General features: G+C 38.4%; 1 protein-coding gene and 1 long non-coding RNA gene across 2 annotated transcripts in view; both read left to right on the forward strand.

Moving 5' to 3' along the window:
- Positions 1-609: 609 nt before the first annotated feature.
- Positions 610-3,425, forward strand: mycb (MYC proto-oncogene, bHLH transcription factor b). The gene is made up of 3 exons (XM_079611957.1): positions 610-1,004; positions 1,289-1,949; positions 2,232-3,425. The coding sequence occupies exons 2-3, from the start codon at positions 1,298-1,300 to the stop codon at positions 2,756-2,758; spliced, it is 1,179 nt and encodes a 392-aa protein (XP_079468083.1). The 5' UTR covers positions 610-1,004; positions 1,289-1,297; the 3' UTR covers positions 2,759-3,425.
- A 1,109-nt stretch (positions 3,426-4,534) lies between these two features.
- Positions 4,535-18,614, forward strand: part of LOC306999230 — a 31,768-nt gene continuing 17,688 nt past the window's right edge. Inside the window, exons 1-2 of the long non-coding RNA XR_013797773.1 lie at positions 4,535-4,740; positions 13,725-13,873. This is a non-coding gene — a long non-coding RNA (uncharacterized lncRNA). The remainder of the gene's footprint in view (positions 4,741-13,724; positions 13,874-18,614) is intronic.

An 18,614-nucleotide genomic window follows, 5' to 3' on the forward strand; every position in this document is an offset into this window, starting at 1 on the left:
GATTTGTATTTTACTTTAATACGAAATGTTCTAGTAGCAGTGTTTTTTCTCATTTTAGTAGTGGTGTGCCACCACAGCAAGAAAAATGTGAAATTAAAAGAAACACGTATTGTCTAAAACAAAGCAAGTCTATTGTAGAAGTAATTATTAGGCTCTATTACTATTATTAAAATAATTTTAGCACTAGAACCTCGACTTGAATCATAACTTTACATCTATTAGATGCCATCTTACCCATGCATTTACATTTTAATAATGGCAAGTGAGTGACCACTCCAGGGCGATCTACTATGTTGTGAGACTGACAATCTCAAAGTTCAAATCGCTTTGCTCTTCCCTGGCTGCAATGTAAAGAGCGGCAATAGGACTTATACACTTCGATTTACACGGTTATCTCTGAAAAAATTCTAACCGTTGTTGTCTATATACTAGTGTGCATCTTGCCGACAATATCTAGGTTTTTTTTTTTTTTTTGATTTGGTGTGGTTCTTGTGCGATTTGGACAACTTCAAGTTACGCCCCTTAAGTTACGCCCCTCTCTTGCAGTCCGCAGACAGACCGCACAACAGCAGTGTTTTCATCAAAGCTCCGCCCCGTAATGACAAAAGTAGTTCCATTTGTAACTCATTAAATAAGGTCGCATCTTGAGGATCTTTTTCATTGCTGTATACATGTCATTCAGTCATCTGTTATCAGACTAACTAAGAAGAGACGTTAGTGATCTGTTCATCTTTCTACGTCAGGGAAATTTGGCGCGAACGGCGCAAGGATATCTAGAGTAAGGGAGGTGGGGAAAAAACAATCCGTAGTATTAAAACCCGCGGGAGCAGCTGTTCGAAATCTTGCAGTAAATGACAAGCAGCCGCTCTGGTGCTGCATTCGCAGAAGTGCGCAGGGTGAGCGGCTCGACCCACTCCCACTTTGGACTTACTTTTACTTGATACTTCACACTCACTGACATCTGACCATATTGACCGTTTTTATTCAGTTTCACCACAGCTACGGTAAGTCCTTCTGAATGACCATTTACAGACTGTTTTCATTTATTTATATTTATATTTTTGGCGAACTATTGGTCTTTTTTTTTTTTTTGACCATAACAAATAATCTGAGAATTTAGACATTTTAATTTGTTTATATGACTTGTCTTCTGCATTATCATTTCTTAACACGTAACACGTTCAGTAAGTTGATTAGATAAGACAACAGTACTTCTGAAGGTTTTCATAAGATGAATGACTATGTTTATTTAAAGGGCAAGATCTTAATCACGCTTTCTTCTTCACAGGCACTCACCATGCCGCTGAATTCAAGTATGGCGAGTAAAAATTATGATTACGACTACGATTCATATCAGCCCTATTTCTATTTCGACAACGAAGAGGAGGATTTCTATAACCACCAACACGGACAACCACCGGCGCCCAGTGAGGATATATGGAAGAAATTTGAACTGCTCCCCACTCCGCCCCTCTCCCCGAGCCGGCGTCCCTCTCTGTCAGACCCCTTCCCCTCCACTGCCGACCAGCTGGAGATGGTTTCGGAGTTTCTGGGGGACGACGTGGTCAACCACAGTTTTATTTGCGATGCGGACTACTCCCAGTCTTTTCTGAAGTCAATCATTATTCAGGACTGTATGTGGAGCGGGTTCTCCGCCGCGGCTAAGCTGGAGAAGGTGGTGTCGGAGAGATTGGCGTCGCTGCAGGCGGCGAGGAAAGAGTCTTCCAGGAGTGACTCAACGGACGGCTGTCGGTCCAGCCCCAACGTCAGCTACCTTCAGGACATGAGCACCCCTACCTCGCAGTGCATTGACCCGTCTGTAGTGTTTCCCTTTCCGTTGACTGACAGCTCAAAGCCGTGCAAGCCGTCGTCCTCGCCGACTTCTACAGCACTGCCCCTCGATACTCCACCAAACAGCGGGATTAGCAGCAGCAGTGACAGCGATTCCGGTGAGTAATTGTTTTGACGCTTCTTACTTATTGTGCTCACTCTACGGGTCAGCTTACACTTTGACACGTTTTAATTTTGAGCTGTCATTTTTTGCTTATTAATGGCTTTTAAGAGCAAGAGATGATTTTATATTCGTCGTGTGGTGGTTAAAGCGTTAATCATGGATTGTAACGTTAGCGTCAATTACGTAAGGAGACGCTCCCACCTACGCTAGGTTGTCTAGTATGAATAGGCATGCAGAGCTGCAAATTGACTCTCTTTTTCCATTTTAATCCTAATAGATGACGAAGAGGAGGAGGAAATAGACGTTGTCACGGTGGAAAAGAGAAAGTCTGTTAAGAAGTCTGACGCGAACGCAACGCATCAAAGCCCCGTCGTCCTCAAGCGGTGTCACGTTAATATTCACCAACACAATTACGCCGCCCAGCCATCCACGCGGAACGAGCAGCCTGCAGTCAAACGGATTAAATTCGAGAGCCACATCCGGGTGTTTAAACAAATTAGCCACAGCCGAAAATGTGCGAGTCCCAGGACGTCAGACTCTGAGGATAACGATAAAAGGAGGACTCATAACGTGCTCGAGCGGCAACGGCGGAATGAGCTCAAGATGAGTTTCTTCGCGCTGAGAGACGTCATTCCTGACGTGGCGAACAACGAGAAAGCTGCCAAAGTGGTGATACTCAAGAAGGCGACTGAGTGCATAGAGAGCATGCAAGAAGATGAACAAAAACTGATCTCACTTAAAGAGCAATTAAGGAGAAAATGTGAACATTTGAAACAGAGACTTGAGCAGTTAAGCAATTCTTAAATTGCTTGGACTTGATTTAGGGACTGGACTTGTTTTAAGCATCCTTGTATGGTTATGCCCTAAGTCAATACAAGGTCTTGAGGGTGTGGCAAGTAGTGAGGAATCTGACATTGATTTATACAAGTACACTGCCTCAATTTGAACATAACGGAGGTTGGATTTATTTGTATTTAATTTTATTTTTTAGTAATAAAATGGTCTGCGGTTCCATTTACTGTTGGCCTTAACTTAATGTTTTGTTTTTGTAAGTTTTGTACATAATGCACATATGTATTCAATATGCTGTTGATCTCTGAATCATAAACTGCATTTCTCTATAAAAGTTTTTTGGCTAATCATGTCTTCAATGTGGACTCATTGCTTTTGCCTTTACCAGTCTCATGATGACCCACTTCAAAGCCTTCATTAGGTAATCCATTAAGATGATTCCGTCATGCACTGATCCAATGTTTAATTGATTTGGCCCACTTCCAGTGAACATGAGACTCTTGTTTTGCACATAATTTACATTGGCAATGCCATCATCTGTTAGTCAGTTTAGGATGACTAATGCTTGTGTCAGAATTATATTCTCTATTTTAAAAGCATCAAAGCCTTGTGTAAAGCCACATAGGTTGAATCACATATCTAAATATTGATTTAGTTATCTACTGTTCATGCTCTTGGATACACTGGCTCAAATACAAGAAGTTTACAGTGGGTTAGCTTTAAGTAATCACATTTTATTCCACAAGAAAATAAAGATGTGTATAATTTCCCTCTATACATTTTCCTGCAAGGCAGATTTTTTTTTATTTTAATGTAAAATGTTTGGACATTTAACTTGCTTTGAAAAAGATGCCACCTTCCCTTCAGTGGAGCAGTTTTGAAGACCATGTTGGAATAGGCAATCCCATAGGAAAACTAGTTTAGTATTACCCTCCCCTTCAACTCACAAGTGCCACTTTTCTTAAGTGTCTAGGGTGGTTTGGTAGATAGTATACATTAGGGATGGGCAACGTCAGTCATGGAGTGCCGCTGTCCTGCAGAGTTTAGTGCCAACTCTAATCAAACACTTAAACAAGCTAATCAATGTCTTCATTACTAAGGCTAGGTGAGTTTATTTATTTATCATGGTTACATGGAGCTAAACTCTGCAGGACAGTGGCACTCCAGGGCCGATGTTGCCAATCCCTGGCATACATTCTCCTTTTCATACCCAGATTTAACTTTTCTTTGTTTTTTCTAATATCATTTTCTTGTCTTGCAACCTGGATGTTGGAACTTTTAAGGAAACCATTCTGGATGCCTTTTCTCTCTCGCACACATGCTAAAACACCTTATCTGTTCACTCTTATCAAAATACTCTAATCGTGCATGATATAACCAAATTAATTAAAACAAATAAAAAACATGCTCCAATTTGTCAGGCATCCTCTAACCTCTTGGAAAACAAACATTCAAAGGTAAACATTGTCATGTGATTTGATGGTCTGCATTGTCATTCTGTTTCACAATAATTTCCAGCAAAAATATGAGCGTTGCATTCTTTACGGTAGATAAGTGTAGCAACTATTACCCACCCTGGATCCATGTGGAGGAAAAAACAAGAAATATGCAGAAGAGTCCGGAATAAGAGAAATTTGACAATGTCTTGTCCGAGACAGGAAGTCATTGGGGTCAAATACTGTGGTATTCACGATCAATGTTAGGATGATAATGCAACTAAATTGACAATATGGGATAGCTTTACGCGCCACATGTTAATTCTTAATTGTTTTATGTAGTAAAGAAGTTGTCGCGCGGTGACGTCAAGCCCTGGTCTGACTATGCAAAGCGCCCACGATGCGCGTGCTGCTGTGCTGTGAGCACATGGAGGAGAGAGAGAGGACGCACATTTAGCAGCCTGGCTAATGTAGCCTGCTGTGGGACGCAAAATATCTGGAAATGAAGAACATTTCCGATCTGGAAAGTGAACTGACTTGCCTAAGGCGTCCAGAATGGTAAGATTCTTCTCCATTGTTGCGCTTAAGATGCATCCAGTAGTCGTGAAACAAAAACTTAGCTTTAGCGCAACAAAATGTGTTTGTGTTTTGTGCCACAGGTGCATACAGTAATCAATATATGTTTGAATAGGAAACAAGAAACGATTTATTCAAAACCGTTATTTTTTATTATTAGTACCATTTTTATTATTATACATTAATTTTGGGCAGTGAACTTTGCATGTGCATGAGCAGTGATTTATTCTGATTTGTCAGAGCCTCTTGATATAATGCAACATATTGACATTTGCAGTTTAGTTTACACATAACTTTTAGCATGTTAACATAGCATTAATGCGACCGTTTCTATACAGTTTTGATGTTACCTATAGAAAATATTAAGTTGATGACAGCTTTATAGATTTTGTATAGAATTTGTGTGTAGTTATCTGTCTTCTTGAACTGGTTATGAAAGCTACTGTACTACAGTGCACTCTCTCATTTTTTGTAAAAATAAACATAATTTGCTAAAAGTGTTGCCAAAATGTGTTTTGTGCATGTTTTATAAATGACCATTTTTTTAAATGCTAGCAGGTCTGTTGATAATTTTATAGTACTTAAATTAAATTACTTTACCAGAAAAAGGCCACACAAATTTTAGTCAGCTTTGCAGATTTATTGATAATTTGCAGGTCTTGTCACTCTGTAAGCAGTGCCCGTCTTCCCTCAGCACAGCGTGTTGACAGAGTTCATAAATTATTTTCTGTATGATAGACTGAGGTGCTCAGGACTATCCTGTAAGAGATTTAATGATCTGGACGCTGGTGGACAGTCATGAAGAGGAGGTTCCCTCTACCATGATGTGATGTCATATTAAGTCACTACATGGTCCTACCACAGACCGTCTACTACAGAAATATGAATGGAAGAAATAATCGTTAGTTGCAGCCCTAGAGAAATTATAATTCTATACAAACAGCGCCTGTAGAATTGTCATTCCAAACCTGTATGTAGTTATTTCTTCTGTAGAACATGTTTGTTGTCCATGCAATGAAAGTCAGTGTAGGGTCCAGTGTTGTTTAGGACCCCATTGAATTTCTTTACATGGACAAAAGCTCCTTTTGTGTTCTGCAGAAGACAAAAACAAGACCACAAACAAACAATAAAACATCCATAAAAAGTTAAAATGCAAGAGAGAACAGGTATGACTTTAAGCAGCACTTGAATGTACTTAGCGTATGGGGCGATCTAACCTGTAACCTCAAAAGGCAAGCTGTTCCATTATATGTAAATGGCAGAATTTTCATATTTGTGTCAACTATCCCTTTTAAAGGATGGCTCTTGTAGGTCTGCTGACACTTCCAAACGTGCATTGCATTCTATAACTAATGCAGGAACAACGTGCAGATCTGTAAATTAAAAGAACTGTGCTTGCCTGTGCAAAGCTGTTCCATACCTTTAACATGTCCCTTGAGAGCAGACCTGACTCAATCAAGATGGCTTAGATTTCAGTGTGTTACATTGCGGTTGAATGGGCGCTATGATTGAGTGCTCTATGCATGGGCCTCCTTTTCAATGCAACTGAAATTTTCTGTTTAGGGTGACGTGTGTTGGATGGTTTGGTACCTCAGGTCAGCTGTTTGACCTGAGGTCTATTGGATGACCATATTTACAGGGAAGGTCTAAATGGCGCAGCCTCAAGACTGTTGACATATCATTTGTCTCTCATATAAACTATACTGCTGACTTCATTATTCATTGGTCATGAAGCATGGATTCAGATGCACCTAGGGAGATGTAGCAGCTGGTGGAGCATGCAGAAATGATTGCTGCAGCAACATGGCTGAATTAGTTTTGATTAGATGAGCGCGAATGTTGAACTGAATGCGCTGGATGGCACTTTGTTGAAGTTAATGATCCAGAAACCAAGCTGGCTGGTTGTTCTCCCATATGGGAACACAAGTTTACTGTTTGGTTAAGGGCATCACATTTTTATCTGATCCCGTTATATAGCCTCATATATGGGTTTTCAGCAGTTGAATGAAGGTTATTGTTATGTAGAGGTTTGCATAAGCCCAACCCTCTTGAAATGACCAGTACTGCATGGCTCCCGGTTAAAATAAATGACGAGAAAGCTATTGGGTAAAATTACCGTAAAATAAATGACTAAATTAGATGATAAATTACAGTATTATTAAGTAAAGATGGTTGCAAGATTTGATGCTGTCACTATAGTCATCCTGATTGTAGTTGTACCATATCACTCATAATATATATTTTTTTGCAATAATTTTGCAAAACAATAGCCATGGCCAATATTTTTTTTTTCTGAATTTGTAAAAAAAAATTTTTTTTAGGGAATATTTTTATTTAGATTTCCATTTTATTCAAATTCAAAACAGTTTTAAATATGTATCTTTAATTACAAGTAACAATTCCAGATTTATTTAGAATCACACAAAAAAATGAATGGTTCAGTGAGGGAGTCAGTTGAGAGAACTCAGTAACTAGTTATGAATGATTCACTGCTACTTCATGAGTGTTTTGTGAATCTTTTTGTTTTTGACTGACTCATTAAAAAGAACCTGACATTTTATCAGACAGCAGACGTCTATTGTGACATCACAATTGAAACATGATGTTCGTCAGTCATGAAAGTCAGGCTGCTGTTAAGGTCACTCAACCGTAGCCGGAACTCATGTTCTCTTTTATTCACATGTCTTGACACTGTGTATTTGTCTCAATAACAAAGTCCAGAGAAATCTTAATTTAAACTCTGTGTGCCCCTGGAGTGACTGTTGTAATTGCCTGTTGCAGTTGGTCCAGTTTTGGCTCTTAGCACTGATTGTTTAAACGATGAGTGTGAGGCTGACATGGTGCTAATGTCACTGAGTCTCATCCTGTCCTTCTCACACATGGAGTCATCAGGGGCACTGGCAGCTTCCCAAATACTGAGAGAAGCAGCTCTGCTCTCTCTTTTTCTCCCTCTCTCTCTGTCATGTCATACTGCAGCATGCAGTGGCTCTTTAGGGATTGATATGAAACTCAATCTTTGGTAATAGCAGCTTCCATAAGAGGCTCTGATATTTAGACAAGTGCTCAGCTGTTATGTGTTGTGTGTTACGTGGTTTGCAAAAGATGTCCAAGAGCTGAGTTGTCCTATCCTATTGCTCTTGCTAACCCATCACCTAGTTCAGTGATTCTCAACCAAATATGGATCATAGATCTGTTGTTCTACTAGGGTCGTGGAATGGATGACAGGGAAAAATCAACGCAATATTCAAAATAAAATGCAGCTAACTTAGTCTGAGTACCGGTATTTATATAAAAATACAAAGAGTATATTCTGAATGGTATAATAAAAATGAATATAGCATTTGATTTTCTGTTAGTGTTTTTAAAATATTAGAGTATACAATAAACTTGTCAAAGTCTACAACTTTACCAATAAATAAAACATACAGTATAGAACATCAGAATATCCTATTTATTATAGGAAATAATACACATCTCTCACAATCTATCAAATTTATTTAATCTTAATTTCGCTCTACTACTTAAATCTATAGAATATGACAAAAAATGTTTGATGAATTTGCCATTATCTCTTATAGGAAGAATCGCTACAATAAAAATATCCAAATTACCAAATATTAACTACCTATTTACAATGACTCCTTTCCAACCCACTAAGAAGTGGTTCGGCACATTAAATAACAAGACATGTTAAAATATGAAATGAATAAAAATCCTACAATAAGCATCAACACATTACAGAAAAACAAAGAGGATTAGGGGGACCCAACTTTCACTATTATTATCTAGCTGCACAATTACAATATCTCTGCAAATGGATAAACGGTAATCATCTCCATAACCCATGGTTGGATTTTGAACAAGCTAAATTAAAAAAGATTCCATTATCCGACCATTACATTCATAGTGTAATTAAAGGAACACTCCACATTTTTCTGGAAATAGGCTCATTTTCCAACTCCCCTAGAGTTAAACAGTTGAGTTTTACCGTTTTCGAATCCATTCAGCCGATCTCCGGGTCTGGCGGTAGCACTTTTAGCATAGGTTAGCATAGATCATTGAATCTGATTAGACCGTTACCATCTCTCTCCAAACATTCACGTTGGAAGTTAGCTGGGGACTATTTTCAGGCGCTGCATAATATCTTGATTATTTCTTGATTATTACGCAGGAATGAGAGTATAGTTCCTAGTCATATTGGCCTAGAAAATCGCAACTTTTCATTTTCTGTGGGTCTTAGTAAACGATGTAAGTAACCACAGGAAAAACATCGAAACTCTTTGGTCATTTTTTTTAGAGAGATGCTAATCAGATTCAATGATCTATGCAAAGCTATAACAAAAGTGCTACCGCCAGACCCGGAGATCGGCTGAATGGATTCGAAAACGGTAAAACTCAACTGTGTAACTCTAGGGGAGTTGGAAAATGAGCCTTTATCCAAAAAAAGTGGAGCTTTCCTTTAAGGTTCATAATAACAACATGACAATTCGTACAACATTAATAGTGTGGTGGAAAATACATAAAATAACTCCTAATCCAATAACACCACACTCCTTCTCTCCAATATTGCATAACCCGGATTTCACTATAAATAAATTCCCACTTATTAATGAAAAATGGAAAATTGCTGGCATCACATCATCTGTTGTTAGATAACAATTTAATACATTTTTCAGAATTAATACAAAAATATAAATTAGGCAAAGATCAGTATTTTTATTACATTCAAATTAATTGTGCTCTTAGATCTCAGATTAGCAAACTTCTTCCTTAAACTTCGCTTCTTATTAAGAGAAAAAAAATCAGCAACTCTAAAAATGTACTAGCCAAATTATACACTAATACAAAATATTCAATACCTATTAAACAATAGGTATTGTTTAACTCCTCCTCTGTCTTTTGCCCCCCCCCCCCCCCCCTTCTTATTTCGCACTCCTCCGCAGTTCTCTCTACCGCGCTCCCCCTTTCCCTTTGAAATAGAGAGAGGTCATTACAGGATCACATTGCCAATGGGTCTGACCAGGAATGGTCTGAATAAGATATGATACCTGGCTTAAAGCACATACCTTACAACCACAGCTGGTGGGTCGCTCTTAAAAATATCCAAGCACCAAAGGCATAGACGCAATGACATATGATGGCACATGATCTGGAAGGTCCTGCCAAGGTGTTTTGGTGGGCTCTTCCAAGACATCTAGGAGTGGGAATGTGCATTTCCACATTCCAATGAAATGTGCATACAGAAGGAAATCAATCAAACCAGTCAATTGCCATTAAAAAATGGCATCAAATTGGAAATTTGTGTGTATGTATTTATCTGTATTGCTCTGTTTGCTTAATTAAAAAAAGAAGATAAAAAAAGAAAATGCCGATGATCTTTTGATGTTAATGCTGAAGCATTCCTTGAAGGAAGGAAATGATCAGATGGCACATATTTTATATCTCAGCCTTTTACGAGCATTTCAAGGATCGGATAGCAAATCCTAGAGTCCAGGTTCGTTCATCATGGCTGACTAAAGCAGTAGCTGCGGCAAAGTGAGTGGCCTTCCCTTTCATGTTATGGGACGAGTAGTGACTTAAGACTCAATGACTCTTCCGTGCAAGCCCTGTGTGTCCCCAGGGAGGCTTGAATTGCTCCGGCCGGCCCCTGTGTAAAGGAGAGGAGATAGCCAGCCATCTGGAGAATACGATACGATCACCACTGGTTCCTGCCATTTAAAGTGCCCCATCATCCCCCCACCGGCACATCTCCCTTGGCCTTGACACGTTTTATGGCACGTTAGTCTTCAGCTGTCATATATTTTACGTTGTCTTGTTTTCTTTTGTTTGATTATACCTGGCTATGATAAACCGTGCTCAAACGTGGAATGAGAGAGCTCAGTAATGTGTCCTTTGTGGGTTGTGTTTATGTCACTGTGCACGTTTGTGTTGTGGTGTGCCTGTTTGTTAGGAGTATCATGTTCTTCTGCACACACACACACACACACACACACACACACAAGGATGTATAGACATATCACAACCAAACACAATTAATTATTCAAACGGGCTCATACTGTGTGCTGATTGGACAAGACAAACAGAAGCCACACAACAAATGTGAAACTCCATATTGAATTTTATTTTATTTTATATACAGTTCCGAAATTAGAGGAACCAGTAAATGATACAGAGGAAATAAGGCTTTTTTCTTTCAAAAATTGCTGTCAATATTAATCAACTTGTGATTGTCGTGAAATATTTTCAGATCAATGGGTGATGATAAAATTCGATCCTATTTTTTTCTAAAAAATAAAGCACAAAAAACGAATATCTGTAATTTTAAATGCTAAAATCAAAACTTATAAATTCTCAGTGTTTTCAAAGAATAATTAAAAATGAATGTAAGATGATGGCAAAAAAGTTGTACAATTTTAATTTAAGAATCTTAGTACTTACCATAAACTTATTTTATTTCTGTTAGCTGCCAAGGCAGCACTTTTTTTCTAACATTTTATATTGCATTTTATTTCAGTTTTAATTTTTCTAAAATGTTTTGAATTATAACAACATCGGCACAAAGGTAATAAGCATATATAATTAACTATCCAATATCGTTTGATACCGCTATAAAAATTCAAATAACGGCCAACAAATTCTATAGTACGAATATATTTTGAAATCCTAATTGTTTTGGCATTGAGCTTGAAGTATTTTTACGTTTACATTCAAATGGTGAACAGAAGTGAGTGTGTCTAATTCAGAATGAATGTCTCTTGACTTACCTAGATGTCCTGTGGTGGAGGGCGAGAGAGTTTGAAAGGTGTTAGTTTAACTGGCAGGGAGTTTTCCAGAACAGATGGGACAGTAGTTGGAGATGACATGTTCTACTATGATGGTTTTAATGCCCTCTTGAGTCTTATGATGTAATGGTGCTGAGCAGATGCCTGCACAGATCTTGATGGAAAAAAACATAAGTGTGTTCTCAGCATGCCAAAGGTCAAGAGCTCACTGTGACAAGTGGATGCTTGACTGAGTATTACATTTACCCAAGAGTTTATCTGGAGAATCTAAGTATGTCGTAAGTATACGTAGGGGGTCTTATTTTAAATGTATTTCTAAATAAGGGTTCTTGCATTGTTTACATGGTAATTAGTCAGTATTTTCTTCCTTGTGACACAAAAGCAACACCATGAGGGTGTTAAAACAATAAACTTTCGATGTAGGGCAATACAAAACAACAGTTAAGGCTGTTAGAGGACAGCTGGCCAAACAGTTTCCTCTACTTCCCCATATCCTGCTCAGAAGGAAATCTAGTAATAGTTCCTAATATATATTATGCACTGAAGCTAATGCTTTCAAGGTTAGATAAATGTGATGCTGCTTAATAATATTTGTATGATATTTAATTTTGAATGATGCAGCGCCATCATGTTAAGTATGATAAAGAGATCCAGCTAGCATAGAAGCTGCACAGTTAAAAGCTGTTTTAATGTAAGCTAAATAATAATGTGCCCTTTGAAATCTGAAATATAAATAAAGTGTACAAGTTTGAAATAATAATTCAGAATAAAGGAGGAGTGACCTCTGGGATGCTGGTTCAAGAGTTATAATCAATGGATTTGAATGATTAGTTTGGCATTACAAGACAGTTAGGTGTTTGTTTTCTGAAACAGATTTCTGCTTATTTCAGAGTAACGTTAGTTTGTTCTAATTGTTCTCAAGAAATGACTCTTTATAAGATGTACTCTTACAGGCTTATTAAAGTGGGCATCTATCTATTTTCTAAATGCAGGTTATTTACTTTATTGTGAACAGTTCATCCATGCATATAGGTTTAAATTTAAAAGTAAAATAGTTTGACCTTGTAATTTTTTATCAAAATGCCATAACTCAATCTTCCAGTGAAATGACAGACATCTATCTGGTGACATGCTGGAACATGGTGATATCCAATTATTTTGTCTGCTTAACCTGCGCCTTTTTTACAAACGACTGCAAGTTTGCATTCAGATCTGTCTCCATCAAATCAACAAGTGATGGAATGAAGTCCCTACATTACAGTTTTTTTTTTTGTCCGATGATGACTCAGATGTGTCACAATATGGATAAAATTGTCTTTCGCTACTTCCATTACATTTCAAATTCTATTGCAATACCTTTGTGATTGCAAAAGCAATCTCAGTCTTAAAATGGACAAAAATAATTGAAATATCCAATATCATCCTATACCTATACATTTTAAACAAATGCCTGTATTATTTGATTACCGATATTGTGCATCTTTATATTTGTATGTATAGTATACACCTAATTAAACTCGCAAAATGATGCAAAACTTCTTGTTTTAAAACACAAAAGATTATCAAAAACTTTTATTCTGTCATTATTTAGTGATCAGTGCATAACATGTAAACATAATTATGAATATAACAGTTCTTTAAGTAGGTAGTCTATGTAAGCGGTAAAGTCGGATTATCATAGGCTATTAAAGTTAAAAGGTGGATTTTTCCTTCAAGTCTTTGAAAGCAAATTTAATGGTGGATTCCCCCCCCTCCCCTCCTTTGTTGAATCACATTCATATGAGACCCTTAATTGAATATAAACAGTGTTTGATGTTTTCTGTAAATGTGGATATTATGAATTCTGTTTCTGCCAGAGCTTCAGCCATAATGACTTTATTTAATTTTGAGGCTTGAACAGGAGGAACTAGGTCTCTGTTCATAACCAGTGCCTTGAGGACTGACTCTCTCTCTCTCTCTCATATTCTCTCTCTCTCTCTCTCTCTCTCTCTCTCTCTCTCTCTCTCTCTCTCTCTCTCTCTCTCTCTCTCTCTCTCTCTCTCTCTCTCTCTCTCTCTCTCTCTCTCTCTCTCTCTCTCTCTCTCTCTCTCTCTCTCTCTCTCTCTCTCTCTCTCTCTCTCTCTCTCTCTCTCTCTCTCATTATTCTCTCTCTCTCTCTCTCTCTCTCCCTCAATTATTCTGCAGGTGAAAAAAAAGTGAATAGGATGTCCAAAGTGATTTAAACAGCTAAGGAAGCATCTCGCATATGATTTGAATCCAGAAGACGTCATTATCAAACAGCTGAGCTGACTTCTTCCCAAATGAAGAAAACTCATCTGTTTCATCTATTCCAGGTGTGGCGTCTGTTTTATGTGATTGATGATTTGTAGAGCTCACATCCCGGTGCATCGTGTGAAGATCCTGTCCTTCATTCCATGTAAAGTTTCACAGGGCCGACTGCCTCAGCTGTCCCATACAGACTTTTCCTGGAAGCGAGACTTGAGGATTTCTTGAGGAGTATTCTTGGAATCAAATTTTTTTTTTATTCTTAGAGAAGCTTTTGGGAGTCTTGTTTCCGCAACGTGCCACAGACCCACATGTCCTCGTGGAATATTCTGCACAATCGTCCTTACAAGTGATATTGCTGTGTGTTGGTCATCGCCAGCTATCAACATGGTCAAACTTGAGCGAGATATTTCTGCATTTAAACAGAATGAGAGTCTGTGGAGACTGGACTCTTCCTAGTAGGGCTCTTGAAAATATCGTCTAGACAACAAATTATGAAATCAAAGTGTTCGATCATCATATTTGGATCCATGTCATGAGTTTTAGGTGGGAATAACTGGCTGCTCTCCCCATGTTACATGTTTTTTCCTTTACATTGGTTGTTTTGTGGGTGGAAAGCCTGATCATCAGCCCTCACACAATATTGGCTCATTGTTAGGAAAGAGAATGATCTTACAGTTTGGCTTGACTCCACTGAGCTTCCAGTAAACTCTGCATGTTTAGAGGGTCTTTATGTCTGTGACAAACGGCCACCCAAAACATAATGAGTAATGACTTTTGCATGTCTTCGCTAAATAACAGAAAAGAAAGTCAAGAGGTATCGTGCATAGTGTTATTCCAGTGACCTGGTTTTCTACATAATTTGCCCATCATAGTCATCACTAAAGCCACAGCACCATCTCTGTCAAGATCGAGTTGTTCAAAAGGTCCGCTTGTATGTCTTACACTGCCAGTTTTGCTATGTTATATAATCTAATTGAAACCAGTTAGTGCTTAAAAATATCCACAGGCCAAAGAAACAGAAACACCCTACAACCAGAGAAAAATACGAGACTTTCAATAGTTTTATGGCACTGCCCTTTTCTCTAGTAACAACTCTCTTGAGAGGGTCTTTTCAAATGGTTAAGAGCAGATTTGCATTTCTCATATATGCCAAGTCTGCGAAGTCTTCTTGGGCGGCGTTCGCTTTCTTTCTGTTGATTATGAATGAGCTGTCATTCTCTCATTCTCTCTCAGTTTGTCTTTTCCTCCATGACACAGTGATTTACTGATCTACCCTCTTATGTTCCCGCTCTTTTGCTGAGTCACAGTGTGTATTTAAAGAGCTGCAGTTAGAGACCGTAGCGGTATAACGGGATTCGCTTACACCTTGTGAAGTGACTCGCTGCAGTTATATTACAAGTAGATGATCTAAAGCAGGACAAACGGTGTGGTTAGCTGTGCATACTCCTCTTAGCATGTAGCAAAAACCAAAAAGACCAAACTAGGACAGAGTTGAGAGGCCAGCGTTCCTATTTTAGATCTGCGGTCTTTAATGTACACCCTTAAGCTGCCAGATCTCTTAAAATACTGTCCAAGAATCGGCTCTGCTGTTCAGTCACCAGAGGTTTTCCTGACTAGGTGTTTCTGGTCAGTACGATTCCTTAAAAATGAGATGATGAAGAGCAAACTATTAGTTTCTCCCCTTCCCTTTCTTTCTTTAGTCTTTTAGTTCATTCTGTCTGTTTAAACAATTTATATCTTTATTCTTGGCCCACTTCCTAGTGCACACTGGAGACGTCAAGGAGAGTGAAAGAGAGCGAGGAATGAAGCTATGCGTAGAGAAAATTGAAAACATTCATAGTTTATAAATAGATATTGTGTCTCCTCTAAATAAGAACACTTAAACAATCAAGGACTTTGAAGATTCCTAGACTATGTGAAAAAATTCCCAACTATGCCAGGTCCCAACCCAGAAATGCCTCGTGCCAGTACGGCTCAACGCACGTTTACCGTAAACAGACTGGAATCCTGGCATCTGTGTGAACAATGCACTGACTTGGCTGCCAAAACCGTAACCCTGTGTTTATGACCAAACCCACTTCAGAAGCTAGGCTCGGGATTGTGTAATAGCACAATTGGCTTTACAGCTGAGTAATTATGGAATAACTTGGGTAAAATGTACCCAAGTGAAACCCAGTGCCCTCTGAAGGATGGTTTACTGTAGATGTAGGATTCTTATGTGGTGGTTAGTGAGGTCAGTCTGGACTGAATCCTAGTACTGGGTTCTGCAAGTTATGTGAAGAGACTCTCTGGGAGTGATAACGCACAGGCATGTTTTTCTGTGACTGTGCAACTTACTAGTTCCAGGGATAACCGGCTGGATGTATGTTATCCCTTCCATATATCATATCATATTGCTACAGCAAATGAACCAGGAAAAATAGACCCTGATTAAAAGGGTGGTAAATTATGATTTCACTTTTCTAATTTTAGTTAGTGTGTAATGTTGCTTTTTGAGCATAAACAACATCTGCAAAGTTACAACACTCAAAGTTTAAAGCAAAGGAAGATATTTGCTTTTAAAGAAAAGGACTACAACAAACGGCTGATAGAAAGTCACTCTATGTGCATCTCGCAACAGTTCCTATATGAGCGATTTATAGATTACCATGACAGAATATGCTAATTGAAGATAGTTAACTCCACATCAGCAACATAAATTCATCAACTAACCATTCAGAGACGTCCTGTTGCATTCTACATGCTGTCACTTCTTCTTGAGTCTCTCCATCTTTGTCTGATTAACAGTTCACAGGGTCAACAGTTTCTGTCATTTTAGTGTGTCTGCGTGAGGTAATCCCAGCTGCTAACACACAGGAGCTCTTGAAACCCCGCCCTCTGCAGCAGCTCATTTGCATTTAAAGGGCCAGGCACAAAACCGGTGCGTTTTTGCAAACCCTCAAAAAGTGACAACTTTAACATGCTATATAAAAATATCTGTGGGGTATTTTGTGCTAAAATTTCACACATTTTTTTATTTTACATCTTGTGAAAATGGCATTTTACCACACACCTTTAAGCAAATATTAGAAATGACTTTGAATATCAGAAGGTCTCTACTTTACTTTAATGTCTATGGATATCTCTCTTTTGTGCGGTTTTGCTTTCACGCACACGTACCAAGAACCACGTTGTCAGCACTACTGCATTACTTTTACTAATAAAATACAGTTTCACTGGTGAAAAGGTGCATTGCATTTCTCAATAGTGATGTGGCAACATCACTATTTTGATGTAGTTGCTTTGCTGTTTGTAGATACACTACTGTGCAACACTTCCGAGAGATGAGACAGATAGAGAAAACATCATGTCCAGTCACCTTTCTCTCTGCATTTAAACTGCCAAGCCTCTGTTTACTAGTTCTAAATTAACACTTTCATATTATTTTCTGTGCTGAGTTTAGTGGTGTTTTAACATGGTAAAATAGGTTTTTAGATAGCTGAGAGCAATGTGACTGACCGCTTAAATTTGAAAAATGAATGCATACTTGATCCATTAATTTAGCATATGCGTACTAGTGTATACCACAGCAAAGGTATTAATACCTTCAGATGTGCATTATTTGTAGTCTGGATTAGGGCTGCACAATAGTGGAAAAAAAATGACATTGCGATATTTTGTTTTTCTGCTATATATATTGCGATATGAAAACAGTTTCTCCAGAGGAATAGCTCTATTTGGAAAGAATTAATCACTGTAGAATGATTGGGGTGATTTCGTAGGGAGTGAGTCTAGAAAATAATAAGCAAATTACAAGCAGTCACCATTATGTTTTCATGGACTTTCAGTTTGTTGTCATTTGTCACGTGTCTTTGTTCAGATTCCCGCCACTCATCCGTCTCCTTGGTTGGTTACAGTCATTATTAGTTCATCTGTGTTCTATTAATTATCCTTGTTTGTGTTTGCTTTTTTTTAAGTTCATCCCTCACATTCATTCTCTGTTCTGTCTACGTTACCTTTAGTGTGTGTCTCCCAGCCTGTCACACAAGACACATACAGTGCTCATATTGCTCAGAAAACAGTTTCTGTCATTTTAGTGGGCAAATCCAAACGGCTTGATTGAGTGTTTAGGCTTTTTGAGGATTAGAAAAAAGGAGTGAATGTATTTTTCTTTGTATGGTGGTTGTGTCCACACACTGCAAATACACATTTATATGCAAACACCATATAAAAGTGAATTTTGAATATGATCCCTTTAATGTTTAAACTGACAGGACCTAAAACACGTGCAAATTATAAACTTTCACTCTATGATGGTTAAACTTTACAATTAGTCTGAGAATCGCATCGTTTCGAACCGTGGTTCCTGGTCCGTACGCATCAACTACGATCCCTATCCACAAATACAATATACGTTAACGTTTTGGCAAATGTTTTTGACTTAACCCCAATGATAAAGGGAGAGGCATCAGTAACTGGGGACTATCCAACAGGGGGTCACAGAGGTCTGACAGACTGAAAAGATCATGTACCATCCCATCTGCTTCATCCAATAGAAGAGGAGCTCAATTGCTTAAGGGCTAATTTTGTTTGTTTGTAGCTCAGCATGTGAGTGCCCAAGACCAAAGTGAAGAGCTCTGTCCCAACACCCCTTAGGCCGATAGGGCATGTGTTGTGCCGGCAGTCCATCGAGGTCTAATTTATGAAGCACAGCTGTAGCCTGTAGTGACTTGTGTTGACCTCTGCTGGGTTGCTGTCACAGAGTAAAAGGAGTTCATGGCTCGCTTGGGTTCTCTGTCATTACTTATATTTCTAGTCTTATGGTAC

Source organism: Phoxinus phoxinus (genome assembly GCF_949152265.1).
Source record: "Phoxinus phoxinus genome assembly, chromosome: 5".
Lineage (NCBI taxonomy): Eukaryota > Metazoa > Chordata > Actinopteri > Cypriniformes > Leuciscidae > Phoxinus > Phoxinus phoxinus.